This window comes from Falco naumanni (assembly GCF_017639655.2).
Source record: "Falco naumanni isolate bFalNau1 chromosome 20 unlocalized genomic scaffold, bFalNau1.pat SUPER_20_unloc_1, whole genome shotgun sequence".
NCBI classification, from domain to species: Eukaryota; Metazoa; Chordata; class Aves; order Falconiformes; family Falconidae; genus Falco; species Falco naumanni.
The window spans coordinates 937429-953747 of NW_024427345.1; the positions used below are offsets into that span (position 1 = coordinate 937429).

The 16319-nt window shown below is 50.2% G+C and overlaps 2 protein-coding genes across 2 annotated transcripts; both read left to right on the forward strand.

Moving 5' to 3' along the window:
- Positions 1–281: 281 nt before the first annotated feature.
- HOXC13 (homeobox C13) lies at positions 282–3415 on the forward strand. Its single transcript, XM_040581151.1, is given in 3 exon segments — positions 282–912; positions 3158–3204; positions 3206–3415. Coding segments are annotated over 3 exon segments (888 nt in total).
- A 9905-nt stretch (positions 3416–13320) lies between these two features.
- HOXC12 (homeobox C12) lies at positions 13321–14903 on the forward strand. Its single transcript, XM_040581201.1, has 2 exons — positions 13321–13885; positions 14665–14903. The coding sequence occupies exons 1-2, from the start codon at positions 13321–13323 to the stop codon at positions 14901–14903; spliced, it is 804 nt and encodes a 267-aa protein (XP_040437135.1).
- Positions 14904–16319: the final 1416 nt, after the last annotated feature.

The following is a 16319-nucleotide window of genomic DNA, read 5'->3' on the forward strand; positions in this document are numbered from 1 at the left end:
TGGTCAGGGCCACGTCGGGGCGGGGGGGGCGGGGGGGGCGTGGCTGCCGCGGATTTCTTAATGGAGCGGCGGCCGCGCGACGGCGGCGCATGCGCGCGCGGCGCCGATATGTTGGGGGGGGTCGCGGGGCGGCGGGGCGCGGCGCGGAGCTTCCCCCGACGGCGGCGGCGGCCGAGGAGGAGGAAGAGGAGGAGGCGGCGGCGGCGGCGGCGGCGGAGGAGGAGGAGGCGGAGGAGGAGGAGGAGGCGGCGGCAGCGGCAGCGGGAGCAGCGCGGCATGACATGACGGCACCGCTCGGCCTCCCCCCGCGCTGGCCCGACGGCCTCGCTTGCCGCTGTGAGGACGCCCCGCGGGAGAAGAACCGCATGGAGGGGCTGGGGCATTGCCGGGAGATGATGCCCCACGCGGGACTCGCCGTGCCCACCGCCCCGCCGCCGCCGCCGCCGCAGGGAGCCGCGTACGCGGAGCTGGCGGCCGCCGAGCCCCCCCGGCAGTGCCCGTCGGGGACGGCTTCCAGCGCGGCGCTGGGCTACGGTTACCCCTTCGGTGGGGGCTACTACGGCTGCAGGTTGTCCCACTCCCACGGAGTCAACTTGCAGCAGAAACCCTGCGCTTACCATCCGGGGGAGAAATACCCCGAGGCCGGCGGCCCCCTGCCCGGCGAGGAGCTGCCGTCGAGGGCCAAAGAATTCGCCTTTTATCCCGGTTTTCCCAGCTCCTACCAGGCGGTCCCTGGCTATTTGGACGTGTCGGTGGTGCCGGGACTCGGCGGTCACCCGGAACCCAGACACGACGCTTTGCTTCCCATGGAAGGTTACCAACATTGGGCTCTTTCTAATGGCTGGGATGGGCAAGTGTACTGCTCCAAAGAGCAATCGCAGTCTGCACACCTCTGGAAGTCACCTTTCCCAGGTAGGCTGCCCCGGGAACCGGCGTGCTCGTCTGCTTCCCGACCGCCAGCTCCCACCGAAGGTGGGGATGTGCGTGTGTGCGGATGAGTGTGCATATACATACACATATACGGAGAGATACGTGTATGCCTGTATATGTAATTAAAGGGAAAGAAATGGCTCTGGAATGCCTCCTGTGCAAGGCAATGTGTATGAACATGTATGGGAAAGAAGGTGAAGCAATCGTTTCTGAATCAAAATACACGCCGTGAGCTTGCTTGGAAAGTAACTTTGCCGTTTAATTCTTCCCTTTCTTCTCTCCTCCCTCTTGTTGCCTCACCTAAAGAGCGTCTCCCGGTGCCTTTCTCTTCACGTCCCCTCCGCTTGCCGCTTCTATAATGCAGAAAGCTTAAAAAGCGGGGGGGGGGGGGGGGGGGGGGGGGGAGATATTTTTTAAAAACCCCACGACTAAACCTTCTTTAGTGGTTCGGTCGAATGAGAAGTGTCGGGGGCTGGGACAGTAAATCATATCACAATTACACACAATTATAGGAATAGGTGTCAAGTGACAAATGAATCTGTTTGGAGGGGAAGGAGGGAGGCGGGGGGGAGGGGGGGCGGGGGGGCTTCTCCGCCAGGTCGGGCAGGCCTCCTGCCCTCCTGACAGCCCGCAGTCAGCCGGGAAGGCAAAACCCTTCCTTGGAGCATCTTTTAACCCAGCAAATCACTCGCTCCCTTCCCCTCCCGGTCCCACCGGGCCCGGCCGGCTCCGCGCCCCGACGGCAGCGGGGGGGAGGAAGGTGACGGTAAGTGCTGCCCCCCGGCACCCCTCCCCAGACTCCTTCCAGCCCCCCAGTCCCAGCGTTCGATGGGAAAGGACGCGCCGGAGGGTGATGGTGTAACCACAATAAAGGGGAGCACACCCTGCAGCATCTTAGATGGAGAGAAGGGACGAGTCGCGATAGTTCTTAGGGGGAGGGCAATGGGGGGGCACACACATCGGTTTATTTATTTTCCTTCTTTGGGAGAAAGAGGGACGGAGGAACGGGCCTTCCCGGGAGATTTTTGGGGAGAAGGGGGGGAATTTGACGATGCATTGTTGGCTGCGTGGTGGGTGTGTGGTTTTTTTTGGGGAGGGTCATTGCATTCAGGCTGCATTTGAGGGAGCTGCCTCCCCCACCGCTTTCTCTCCCCATCGCCTGGGGTTCTGGTGAACCTCCCCGAGGGAGATTCCTGCCCACCACCACTGGCTTTTGCGGCACCTTCAGCACCCCTAATTTCGCCTCCAAAGAGCTGATCGCCCCCAGAGCTCCCCCAGGGGCTCCCCAGTTAACTCCTCTCAGCCATAACTGGGGCTGTGCTGCCTGCCGAGGAGAGCTCGCCTCCATCTTCCTGCTCCAGCCAGCTGGGTCACACCTTTGCGGCGAGGAGATTCCGAGCCCAGGTCACCCCCCAACGCTGTCAGGGGGCTGGGGCTGCGCAAAAGCTTGGGGGGAGCTTTCCCCCCCCCCCCCCCCCCGGTACCGGCAGAGCAGAGGTGAAGATGCTCCCCGCATTCCTGCTGAGCTCATTCTCCATAACCCCTTGGCAAAGCACAGAGTATCTCCCCTTCCTCACCGTCCCTGCGAAAGCCACTGGAGGGGGGGGGGCTGGGGTTATTCTTGAGAGGTTTGCCCCCCCGAGGGGCTTCTTGAGCCACACCGAGCCGGCGGGAGGGGCTGGGATGCGGAGGATGCACTTGTCTCTGCACCAGGCTCGATGTTGGGGAGTGCGCATCTTGGGGATCCCCGGAAATGTTTGCTGCTGGGGGGGAAAAGGGACGGGGGTAAGGTAAGAAAGAGGAGGAAGAACACGGGGGAGAAGGTATAGATGTTGTCTAAAATCTCACCATTGGGAAGGTGCCTTTGGTTATCCGCGCTCATTAGTCGGCGGGTTGACTTGGTGTTCCTCGTTTGTCAGCGCAGATAGTGTCGCCAAGAAAAACAGGCTTTCACCACGTGAATTATTAATATTATGGCATTATTCCTATTATTATGACATTATTCCCCTCGCCGGATGCATCTTCTGCCTGCCTTATCTCTTTTTCCCTCTCTTTCTCCCCTCCTTTTCTCTTTGCTCGCATTCCTCCACTCTTTATCCTCCTTTTCACCCCATTTCTTTCTCTCCCCGATGGGCAGAAATCCCCATCCCACACCCCAGGATGCAGCACTCCTCTTCTTCCCCTCTTCCTTATGTTTTTTTGTGTGTTTTGTTTTGTTTTAATCCAGACGTGGTCCCCTTACAACCCGAAGTCAGCAGCTATCGGAGGGGACGGAAAAAAAAGGGTCCCTTACACCAAAATCCAGCTGAAGGAGTTGGAAAAGGAGTACGCGGCCAGCAAATTCATCACCAAAGAGAAGAGGAGGAGGATTTCGGCGACCACCAACCTGTCTGAGCGGCAAGTGACTATCTGGTTCCAGAACCGGAGGGTCAAGGAGAAGAAGGTGGTGAGCAAATCCAAGACAGCGCATCTCCACGCCACCTGACAGAGGATGACTTTGGAGGAGAAGGGGCAAGGAAAAGGAAGCAAGAAACGTAAATATTTATCTGGTAGTTTGTATGATAACATCATCGGGACTCTGCTGATTCCAATTCATTATTTAAAAAAAAACCAAACCAACCAACAACCAACCACACACACACAAAAAATCTACATTCAGAAATGCACATGTGCATATTCCCCCCCCTCAAAAAAAAAACCACCAAGCGCATCTTTGATTTACCCCTTTGCCCCGCTCTGACTGTGAAAACCCCAGTTTTGCTCTGAGAAATCCATCGATAAGGTTAAACTGTGTATATTTTTTAAAGAAAATAATAATAAGCTAAGAGTGTAGTTACATTAAACTCTGAATGTCGCCCTGTAACGATGTATAGTCCGACCCCCTCGCCAGTCTTTCATATCTCGGGCCATTTCACCCACCGATGTGTAAATGTATGGAGAACCTATGGCAAAGTTGCATCAGCTGCTTATTTTCTCGGCGCTAGGGACCGAAAATAAGAAATAAGGCTGCTATTGTGGGAAGCAAACCATTGCTCAGTATCGCTTGATTATTCCAACCATTGATTGTAGGTCCTAGATGGAAGTGAGTTGCTGTACGAGACTATTTCGGGTATGTTCTCTTGAGGGTTTCCATATCTCTGCCATAAAACTGGAATGTCTTTTCTCAGCTGACAAGATGGAAAATGCACAATATTGTATTTGGAGTTTGTTTCTTTCCCTCTCTAAACTGGGTAATTATCGACAGTGTTCTTTGGATATGTAAAAGCATCTTTTTTTTTTTTAATGTCTTGTATATGTATATAATATTGTGGTGTCCAGATGATATGTACCGACTGCAGATGACATTTCTTTAAAATAAATATCTTTTTTTGTTGTTGTTTTGCCTTGAGGAGAGGCTCTTTGTGCACCTCTTTGTAGCCTTGTGCTTCTCCTATCCCTCCCTCCCTCCAGCCGCCTCCTTTCCCCACCACAGCAAATACAGCCCAGGCGGGAACATCCGCAAAGAAAGGATGGAAAAAAAGGGGGAAACCGGCACATTTGGGCATAAAGCGCTGAATAAGGGGCTTGCTGAAAGCTGGCGAAGGATGCGAGGGGCAGATGCGGCTTCCCAAGGAGGGTTTGTTCCCAGGGGGAGTAAAAAGCGGAGGAAATAAATCCGCGGAGACTGAGCCAACTGAGTGCGCTTTTTTTTAATTTTTATTTTTTCCTTTTTTTTTTTTTTTTTTTTTTTTTTTTTTTTTATCCTTCCCGCCCCCCGCAATTACCCCGGGTGAAAACGCGCTGACTTTCCGGAGACGCTTCTAATCTCTTTAAATCTCCCTCCCAGAGGACGCGTTTCGCTAAACCTGTTTGACTCCAGCTCCGGCCCCAGATAAGCATCTCCCGACCTGCCCTCCCCGCTCCGCGCCCGCGGGACTTGCGCGGCCCCGGCCCGGCCGGGCAGCTCGGGAAGAAATACGAGAGAGGAAATTGTTTCCATAGGCGGATTACAATCTACCTTAATATCTGCTGGATTTAATCACCTCGTTAAATGATCAAAAGGGGAGGGGAAGGGGGGAGAAAAGGCTTTTAAAGCGATGTAACCTAAAACAATGTTATTGCGGGTGAAATTTGCATTGAGTGTGCGCATATATTTATGCGAGGGGGCAGACAGAGCAGGCACAAGCTATATAAAGCTATACGGAAAAAAGATTAGCGTTGGTGTCCGCGGAAACGCGCGCGTAGATACACTCGTGTCCGTGCTGATATGCATAACTATACATATATAATATATATACACATTTATAGGAGGCTATATAATGGCATGTGCATATAACCGTGTATGTCCGTTTCTTTTTATGATCTGGGCGTCGGCGTGTATACATTTCTTTTGTATATATATATATATATTTACATGTACGTGTGCGGGGCTTGACTGTGTGCATGTAATTTATATAAGCCTGGGTGTTAAGGGGATCTGTATATAAGTCTAGCACATATAATATACCACATATAATAACGTATTTCTACTCTCTACATAAATTCATACGTATCTACGCAAGTGCAAGCCTCTACATTATTAAGTGAAATGGTGGGTAGATAATATGTATCTTAAATACATATATATAAAGTTTTATATGTACAAGTGCAAGTGCAACCCTCTATATTGTCATAGGAAGCGGCGTGTAGATCTCATGGTCTGTACCGGTCTGTACGTATGGGTGTACATATAGCTTTATAAATGAGTCTGAAAGACAGATGCATGGGGGGGGTGTATGTATAGCGTGGGTTCCCGGGCTCAGCGCGGTGGCAGCGTGCCCTATGGAGCCCATACCACCACCAGAACTACCGGGAAAGCCCCGTATGGATTTGGATGCTTCCCGGAGTGATCCCAAATCTCTGGAAAGGTGGGACGTCGCTTTGGTTAACACCGGGGATGGGGCAAACCAGGGGCTGGATCGACGCCTCCCGGCTCCCCATCCCTTTGCAGGGGGGGCGGAAAAAAAGGGTCCCTGACACCCACCGCCCACCTCCGCGTCCCTCATTTCTCCGAGTGCGCAGCTGATGAGCGGAGAAACCCGGGGGTTGATCTGCCGGTGTTTCCCGCATTTGTTTTGGTGGTTTGGAAGCACCGGCAGAGCTTTAATTCTTATTGTTTTAATTATTTTTAAAAGACGCTCAGCTAGGAAATATGGCAATACCTCGAGAAACCCATCGCCGCTCTAGCGGGAGTAAGCCGTTGGTAAAACCTGCCCTAACCCACGAGAGCCACAAGAATATGTGTTTTGGGTGTAAAAAAAAAAGCTCTCCCTCTTAAAAAAAAAAAAAAAAAAGTCTTGCTGTGTGTGCAGACACTGCAACGCCCGAGAGCAACTCCAGACAAGCCCAAATCCGACACCCCGGCCGCGCGTGTTCTGTATTCTTCCGCCTTGTACCTGAATTTCACCAGTTCGGGAAGGGGGAGCAGGGGGGCGGACGGGGGGAAGTTGATAAAACTGAGGATATTGGGCGAGGGTTATTGCAGGGAATGAGGGGAGATGGGTAAATACTTTTTTTTTTTTTCTTTACGGCCGTGGATTATTGAGCCCAAGTTATTCACGGAGTTTTCAATTCTGGAAGTTTTTGTCAATTGTAGTTTGATTTTGTCGGAGGGGGAAAGGGCTGTCTGTGTGTCGATCGCTATTTCAACTCGTGTGGGAGGAATTAAAAGGGGAAGGGAGAAAAAAAAAAAAAAGCAAAGCAAACAAACGCAAAACCAGAAAAGAAACAAGAAATTAATTCATTACACTTCAGAGCACCAAGAGGGTTTGATGGTCTTGCTTGGCAGATACTGGCGCGACCACGGAATCAGCAGCGATCTCCTGCCATTGCCCACGCTTCCCAGGATATTTAAAAATATCCTTATTTTTTCCTGCGTCGCTCGACCGCTCCATCGCCCCTCGGGGCTATACCACCACCTGAAAGCCGGGAAGGAACAGGGATGCAGGCAGGGGATGCCGAGGTGCCGGCTGGGATTTGGGGGCGATGTAGACCCCCAAAGGGAAGGGGGACCCCGTCCCCGACATGCTCAGGACCCTCGGGGTTCAGCGCCCCTAAAGTGGCCGAGGGGTGAGGTCAGGATTAGACCCTTGAGGGCGGAGAGGGAGCGCGGGCGGACAGACCTTCCTCTGCCCCCCGCACGCATCCAAGGACACTTTGTCCTCCCTTCAATCCCGACCGTTTGGGTGAAAAAATGTGTTTTCGGGGCTGGTCGGCTAGAAATACACACACACACACACACACTGCCTGTGTAATCTTTTACATCAATCCTTCCTGCCGATGCCGGGCGCGGCTGATGTGGTTTATTTTTTTCCAGAAGGGCAAAATATAATCTACATCTGAAGTTACTTGGTCATCCTCTTCCAAGAGCACTGGAGGAGGCATTTGGCCGAGGAGAAGAAATTGAAATAAAAATTGCGCGCCCTCGCAGACCTCGAGGAACAGCGCGTTGTTTCCCTGCTGAAGTTCCGCGGGCGCGGAAGCCGCGCTCCCTCGGACGTGACCTCTCGGGAACACAAATCTGATGAATTTCTACCCTTCCCCACTGATTTCTACGCACCCACGCTAGGAAATGGCATTGGGAATCGCCTGTTCCTCGTTCCCTCCCTCGTTTATCCGCTCCCTGGCGGCCCGCCGCGCGCCGGGTATTAGGTCAGCAGGCCGTGACGTCACTCCTGTACTACCCTTGACCGTGACTAGGCGTTGTTTGACCTTGACATCACGAGCTGCGGGGATAATAAGCGAGGGGACCCTCACCCTTGATCTTCTCTTCACCAGCCAGCCCCAAGCAGCTCCGCTCCTGTTTACAGATAAACAAGGTGTTATTTGAAGTCTAGACAGGCGGGCTAATGGCCAACAATAAAGCCCTGAAAAGGAAGTTTCCCAAGTTTAGCCTTCTCTTTCCTTTGTATCAAGGACTTTGAATAACTTCCCAACCGCAGCCTTTATGGTAAAATCCTGGACAAGGGATTTCCCTCGCCCTTTCCTCCCCCCCCATCCCGCAATTTTCTTCTTTTTTTCCTTTTACTCTTTTTCTTTTTTCCTTTTCTTTTCTCTTTTATTTTTTCTTTTCTTTCTTTTATTTTTCTTCCTTTTAGTTCGCTCACGTTTGTCTACATTTTTTTCCCTAATGCATTTTTTAAAGAATAACTTCCTAATCTGGAGGGAGAATTCTGCTCTCGCAGCCCTGTGCTCAGTGCAGAGGTGAGTATAGCTCTTGTTGGTTAACTTTCTATTTGTTATGGAAGCGCTTGGACTTAAAAAAAGACGATTTTTTTTTTTTTTGGTAGCAGCGAAAGAGAAGAGTCTTTCAATGGCTTTGCCAAGAAATTATTTCTTAAGACACTGACAGCCAACACGGGGTGTGTGTACGCATATCCCACAAACTCCTACAGCACTGTTGGTTCCTTGCTTATAAACCGCCTTGCCTACGTGGCTCAGCACATTTTGGGAAACCCTTGTGTTTATGGGTATTTAAGAATTATATCCAGCAAAATGTCGTGTCTCCTGTCGCCTCCACTTCAGGGGAAGCTGCTGCCTGGCAGGGAGCTCAGCTGATTCAGCCCACAGTTGGACCAGCCGTGGATTTAATAAACTCCCTTTCCTCCCCACCACTTTCTCTTCCTTTACAAGGAACATTAAATAAGTGAGATCACGCTTTTCAGGCTCTCCAATTGCGATTTGCTCAAGAGTCGTGAATTCTAGACCATTAACTGGTTTGTTGTTACAGTTGTTGGGGGTTTTCAGCCCTCCAAGGGAATTACAGTACGAAACGCCAACTTCTCACCCAAAACAGAGCTGGCAGACAAAGCAAACTTCCCTGGAGTTGGGGACTAAACCTTTGCCTTACAAAGGATGCAGGCATCAGTTTACATTAATCTAATAGGAGGAGAAGATCCTCTGCTGGCAAAGCTGGGGAAAAATATAATGATATTCCAGGCATTTAACTATTCCCTGCACCGAGGCTGGGACCTGCCTTCGTTAAAACTGAAAGCTGCCCCAGATGATTTGTATATTGGATGAGCTGAAGTGTCGTAGACATTTTTATTCGTATCCATTTACCACTTTTCCATGCTATTTTTTTTTCTTCTTTTTGCCCGGCTCCTACGTATTCCATTTTACTACCCTCTTATATAGAGATATATAAGGTGTCTTGTACACTCTGTGTATCTATATGGTGTCTATAGACCTGCATTTTCCACATCAGGAAAAAGTAGCCGGGGCAGGTTTCAATGATATATAGCTACCCCGAAATAACAGTTCTGTGGGCTTTCCAAAGCCTTGTCTCTATTTTATTCCCCGTGTCATGTATCTATATATTTATTCTAAATACTTCCTTTTTGACCCTGGCAACTAACTTCTTGTTCGAGTCACCACAACTCCTTACAACTCCCAACCAATTCGGGGTGAAATTCGGTTGAGCAGAAAAGCTGAGCCATGACGGGATCTGTTTTTCCAACCTGCAGACGCACAAGGAGACCTTATAATTTGCTTCCCCCCCCCGCGCCTCCCCTTTTCCAGGCAGAAGGATGTTGCAGACTACTTTTGCCCTATGAAAATTGGATTTCATGGTCTTTTCTGGGAGAAAACTTAAAGTGGGGCTAAGTCCTTCCCGTCTGAAGTGTAAACGTCTTGGTGTGGCCATTAGACTGAGGCCATTTTAATGGATTTTTTTAAAATTATTTTTATTTTTTATTTCTTGAAGAGGCGAGGCTGGAGGGGGTGGAAGAAGAAAGAGCCTGCTCAAATGGGAGCTGCAGCCGAGCTCAGCCCCGCGGTCTGGGCAGGGGGAAGATGAAATGGGGGAAGAGGGGAAGGGGAAATTTTATTTCTCACGCTTGGCAGAGAAGGGTTGCGGGAGTGCAAAACGGGAAGAGGAAGAGGAGGAAGGGAGGAGCGCAGGGATAAACCCCCCAAAGAGGGGGGAAAGGGGCAAAGCACAGAAAAGTCAACCCAGAACTTGGGGTTGTTTTCCCCGTGCAGTGAGTGATGCTCATCCGAGACAGTCATTAGCATAAGATGTCGATCCTATTTACTACACTAGACAGTGACCTTGAACTGAGACGTTGCAATCTTGCTTTTCCAGCGTTTTTCTCTCCCTCTTTTTTTCCCGGGGGCTCTTTTTTCCCGGCTCCCATAGGCAAAGAGCTTCTCCCGGCTTCTTCCCACCAGCATTTCCCGAAAGCTGCGTGTGTAACTTGTGGAGGTGGGAAAAAAAACCCCAAAACCTCCCCGAGGATTATTAAATATCGGCGTCGAAAAGGTCTCTCTACCTGAAAACCGGGATTCCTGCAGATGGGGAAAGGCTCAGGGTTTGTTGTAGATATTTTTGGGGTTTTTGTTTTGTTTTGTTTTTTGCTGGGCTGGGCAACTTTTTTCGGGGGAGGAACACCGCAGGAAAAAAAAAAAAGAGGGTTGCTCAGAGCGATATGGGATAGCAATCGGGATATATTTTTGGAGGCCGGCGCTCGGGGTGGGTTGTGCACGAAGGAGGCTGAGGCAGCAGTGCCAGTCCCCAAGCAGGAGGGCTCGGCTCAGCCTTTCTTTTTTAAACACCGCTCAGCCTGTGCTGAGCATTAGAGAAGCCCAAGCGCTCAACCTGAACTGGGAAATGCATTCTTAATGGGCAAGAAATTCCCGGGGAAACGCGGCAGCTTTGCTTAAAGGTCCTCAGGATTTGTATTTTTCTATTTTTCCCTTCTCTGGACCTGCTGCCTGCTTGCAGCAGGAGCAGCGCTGAGCTGGGGAGCACTATTCAAGGCCACCAAGAGCAGGGAGTTACTCTCCACGCTGTGCATCGCTTAATATATTTCTGAGCACGGCTGTGCATTTTCCAGCTCTTAAAAAAAAAAAAAAAAAAAAGAGAGAGAGAGAGAGAAAAGAATAAATAAGGGAATCGGGGATGCTTTTCTCCCTCTGCTTTGCTATGATGCCCATGCTGACATTATCTCTCCACGCAGGACTGCGTGTTTGTGGTTCATTTGCTCCCCAGCTCAGCCCCTGTAGCTGCCTCCCCACATGTTTCCTTAGAGGTAAATGTGAAATTTTATTAAATTTTTTGTTTCGCCCTGAAAAAAAATAATCAGACTGAATAAAGAGGAAAAGCCCCAAATACCCGGAGACTCCTCTGAAGCAGAAATGTACTTTCCCAAGGTCCGGTGGAGAACAAAGCCGTGCAGCACCCGGGCACGTCTTAAATGGGGAATTTTGCAAAGAAAAGAGCAAGGTGGAGGAAGGGTTTTCTTTAAAAAAAACCAGCAAACAAAGCCAATTCAGATGGCAACCTCCGGGGATCACGTGCTCATTTTTATATAAACTATTCCTCCCCACGCTCGCCCAGCGTTGCGAGCGCTTCTTCTTCAGCGAGAAGACACTCTTGGAGAAATCGCAAGCAGCTTTTTCACTTATACCTGCAGGGAGAAAAATTCCTTGGCAAGGTTAAAAAAAAAAAAAAAAGTGCTAAACTTTCATTCTAGCAAAATATTTCTAGTAGTCGTATTTCTTCCTTCGCAGGCAAAGCGCGTAGGAAGGTATGCACGTATCTCTGCAAGGTATGTATGTAGCATATCCATAGATGTGCCAGGGATGGGAAATATGGAAAATAGGTTTTCCACCTTCAGAAGCTGTCCATGGAAGACGAAAAAGCACCTAAATGAATTATTTTATTGGCACCTGATTTTTCTTGCAAGGATGGGAGGGGGGATTAGCTGAAGCCCCAGCATTTTGCCAGATGAGGAAAAAATGATTTTGTACTTGAGAAATATATAAAATATCGGTGAGGGAGGTTAGTTGCTGACTGGAAAGGCAGCAATTGGGGAGATGCGGCTACACCCGCCCGGCTCAGCCTCCGCGGAGCGCCTCCGCCCCCGCGCAGCGGTTTTACCTCTACAGGAATATTTACGGTACTTTGCAGAGTCAACCTGGCAAGGGGAGCGCTTGGGAGTCGCTTAAGGCAGGGAAGAATGCAAAGCCATGCAAAAATCCAGCAAACGGGGGACGGGGGGGCATTTTTGTTTCTTAAAAAATAAAAAAAAAGGGGGGGGGGAAGAAGCAAGAAAAAAAAAGAGAAGAAAAAATTATATAAAAAAATCTAACATAAAACACCTTCATATGTCTTTGCGTGTCCCCGGTTTCCATACAATACACCTTTTCCATTTTTTTTTCTTCCGCCAACGTATTTATTTTGCACTGAAAGACGCCGATATTGATTTTTTTTTTTCATCCCTTGTATTCCTTTGCAGCAGCTCCTTTCAGTATGACCAAGAGAAGACGATGGGTGGGAGGGAAGAAGAGCTCTGTAGTGTTACGAGGGTAGAATATATTGCTATAAGGTGGTGAGGAAGGAGCTCTGTGTGTGTGTGTGTGTGTGTGTGCCTCTGCTTCCAGGGGTGGCGACCAGAGAAATGGGGGGGAAGACTATAATTTTTATTCTTTCCCAGAAACGAAGGAAGGAGAAAAAAAAAAAAAAAAGGTTTGAACACTGAATCTATACGTGTGTGCGCCTTGGTGCATATGGAATATATACCGAGTAAATTAAGGCTATATACAGTCGTGTTCTTCTGGCTGCTTTATTCGACACAGATCATTAATAAAAGCAATCGAGGACTGTTAAAAAATCTTCCATCCCTTCTTGAGAGAGTGGCAAGAGCCTGGGAAGAGGCTGCATTCCCCCAGCCCGCGACAAAGCCACCTAGTCCAAGAGGAGGGGGGAAAAATTATAATGATAACAATAAAAAAGAGCAGAAAAGGTCGCAAATAGCCTCCAACTCTCCCATCCCGCCGCGCGTAAATATGAGCCTGTTGCGGGCACCATCATTCGTCTACTTAAAAAGCCCGTAAACTTTATATGACACAATATCTAATAGTAATTTATTGGGGAGATATTGTAAATTCGAACTGTTTTAGTTAATAAAGGAGCTAATTAATGAGAACCAGCCTCTCTTTTGCAGATGGTGGAGGGCGCCGAAGTGTTGCCGGGGGAGGGGCGCGCAGCAGTTTTGGGGCAAAACCCTCGCCTATCGATTATTTTATGCTAAATATGACATTTTAGGGCGCTTCGCGGTTCTTAAGCCAGCGCTGGGAGCCGTTGCTTTTTTTTTTTTTTTTTTTAATAAAATGCTTTATGGGATTTTTTTATGATTTTTTTATGAGGGGGGGTGAAAGGGGCCGGGGGGGGGAAGAAAAGGCGTAAAAAGGCGGAACTTGCTGTTGTGTTTTGTCTCGGCTGCCAGGGGAGGGGAGGGCCCCCCCCCCCCTCCCAGAGCAATTTGGGGCTCACGTGACCCCCCCGGACCAATAGGGCCGAGCCGTCGGTTTAACTATGTTTAATGTCAGATAGCAATAAAGTAGAAGCTTTCGGTCAGGCCCGCGGAAATGGGCGAGCACAACCTCCTTAATCCCGGCTTTGTGGGACCTCTGGTGAACATCCACACGGGAGACACCTTCTACTTCCCCAATTTCCGTGCCTCCGGAGGGCAGCTGCCCGGGCTGCCTTCCCTCTCCTACCCCCGGCGGGATAACGTCTGCTCCCTGCCCTGGGCATCCTCGGAGCCCTGCAACGGGTACCCGCAGCCCTACCTGAGCAGCCCCGTCTCCATTAACCCTTCCTTCGGCAGAGCCTGCGACCTCGCCCGGGTGGAGGAGAGCAAATGTTATTACCGGGAAACCTGCTCCGAGAGCACCGGGCTCAAGAGGGAGGAGAGGGGCAGGGACAGTGCCTTGCTGCCCCTCGAGTCCAGCCTCCCCACTGGCATGGGGGGGAATTTCAGCAAATATGACTATCCGGCCAGCGAGGCGGTGCCCCACGACCCTCCGTCCTGCCAGTCCTTGGAGTCAGACTCCAGCTCCTCCTTGCTCAATGAAGGGAATAAAGGCACGAGCGGCGAAGCGGGGGGTTTGGTCTCCCCCCTGAACCAAGGCAGCACTTTAGGCAACGGTGGTAAGACCCGGGAAGGAGGGTCTCGGGGCTGGAGCTGGTCGTGTTGGGGGGGGGGGGGGGGGTTGCTTGGAAACTTGCCGGCTTGGGGCTCCTTCGTGGTGTAATTCATGGGCTGAGCGATGGGAAGCGGCGTGTCTATGTGTGCTGAGGCCACTAGGGGTAGCACCGAAATCCCTAATGTTTTATTAGGTGGTGCTTCTTTTAAAAGAAAAGGCTATAAACATGTAAATATCCCATAAAAAAAGAGGGGGGAAAAAAAAGAAGAAGAGAGAGAGAGACGCGAAGAGGGGCAATGGTTGCGCATCCCTGCGCGGCGCGGAGGGCTGGCGGAGCGTCAGGGCGCTTTTTGGGGACATCGCAGAGGTGTGTCTGCCCGAGGGAAGGGGGGAGAAGTGGGGCATGCTTAAAAAAAAAACTCCACAGCCTTCAAAGTTGGCATCGGGGTGGAGATTTCTTTCTGTTAGCGAAGCCGGAGCCCTTCCCGGGGTGTCCCAGGTTAGTCGCCCGCTCCTTGATAGTCCTTTGCTCCCTGCCCCGCTTATAACGCTCCCCACCTTTCCCTTCCTCTGCCTCCTGTGCCCGCCTCACGCATCACCCGTGGCCCTGGGAGCATCCCTAAGCACCCACGGCCAGAACAGCTGGGGTCCCCGGGGACAGTGGGGCCACAGGAGAGGTGCAGGAAGGGGTGCTGTGGGTGCCCTTTTTTCTAAAGAGGCTTCTTTTTTTTTTTTTTTTTTCTCCCCTTGCCAAGTGCTCAACTCTCGCTCCCCCTTTGCCAGGTGCTCCTTGGTACCCGATGCACACACGGTCCCGGAAAAAAAGAAAACCCTATTCCAAGCTGCAGCTGGCAGAGCTGGAAGGGGAGTTTATGGTCAATGAATTCATTACTCGCCAAAGAAGGAGGGAGCTCTCAGACCGATTAAACCTGAGCGACCAGCAGGTGAAGATCTGGTTCCAGAACCGGCGTATGAAAAAGAAAAGACTCCTCCTGAGAGAGCAAGCCCTTTCTTTCTTTTAAAGTTTTAAAAGCGTCCGTGTCGGGTATTAAAAAAAAAAAAAAAACAACAAAAAACAAACAAACAAAAAAACAAACAAAAACAAACCACCAACAAAAAAACCATATAGACTCTAGTGTTCACCCAGGCTCCCGGGACTTTACCTGATCACTCTTAATCCCCCCCCCCCCCCATCCTTACCCAGAAATCAATGAATAAAGAAATAATATTAATAAATAACCGGTTTCCCTTAAAATACGAAACCCGACAGCGAAATAATAATAATAATAAAATAATGCATCTTCTCCGCCGGCACCGCGGGGGGACGGACGGCTTCCAGAGATGCTCGGCGGGCTGACGGGGAGGTTCCGAGCGCCACTTTAGCCACTTGTCCTTTGCCAGCAGCACAGGTAGGGTTCCGTGCAGCGCCGGGCACCGTCGGGGCCGTCGGGGGCCGCCGGTCCTGCTCCCCCCCCCTTTCCATTTCCACCCCTGCCCGCCTTCGGTTGGCGGCGAGACCGGGGTTGAGGGTGATGAGGGTGGGTCCTGGACCCTCTCCTAGGCTGCCACGCAGGGTTTAGGGCTGGTTTGGTGTTTAGTGGGAAAGCGGGAGGGGAAAATAGCAAAAATAGAGGAATGGGGGTGGGGGTATGGGGTATGGGGTATGTTGTCTTATAGGACCAGCCCCGCACCCTTATGGAAGATGCTTTTTTTCAGTGCACGGTGTGACCCAAGATGTTTTTTTCTCAGTCTAAATTGAGGGTTTGCGTCTAATCAGTATCTCTAGGCTTAATCAGGATCTCTAGGAAGAGGCGACAAAGACTGTGTATATATCCGGTGTACATGGTATATATCTATATAATATACGAGGTATGTGTATCACACTATGTCCCTATAGATATGAGGCTTTGATGGAGGCGGCGGTGTTGTCCTCAAAGCCAGAATGTCACAAGGAAAAGGAAAACGCACACATACCCCTAGAAAACCCTCCTAGGAAAAAAAAAAATCAGAATTTCCTTCCATGCAAACTGAGCCTTTCAGAGACTTTTTTCTCTCTCTATTTGAATTCACAGAGTTTCTCTACACTTATCCTGAAACCACGTCCTTCCTCTTAAAAAAAAAATTATGTTTTGCTTTGGAAAAGCGCTGCTGGTGGAGTATGCACGCTGTTTTGCTGTGTTTATTGATGACACCGTAGGAAAATCGGTAGAAAAAAACCCCTTTTTTTGTACCCTCCGGTGATAACAGCCTGTTGGAGTCACATTTTTCCTTCCCTGGGATAACTGAAAAGATGTGCTTTGTCTCCTGGGCGCTATTTTCTGACTTCTTTTTTTTTTTTTTTTTTTAAAGAGGGTTTGGGATTTTTTAAGGAAAGATGTCCCATCCAGCTATGTCTCCCTTTCCCAGTGCCCGCCAGGTTGTAGTACCGTAGGTTTCTA

Coding starts and splice junctions, on each gene's coding strand:
- HOXC12 (XM_040581201.1), top strand. CDS start 13,321: ATGGGCGAGCACAACCTCCTTAATCCCGGCTTTGTGGGACCTCTGGTG. Junction 13,886..14,664: donor CAGCACTTTAGGCAACGGTG/GTAAGACCCGGG, acceptor CCCCTTTGCCAG/GTGCTCCTTGGTACCCGATG.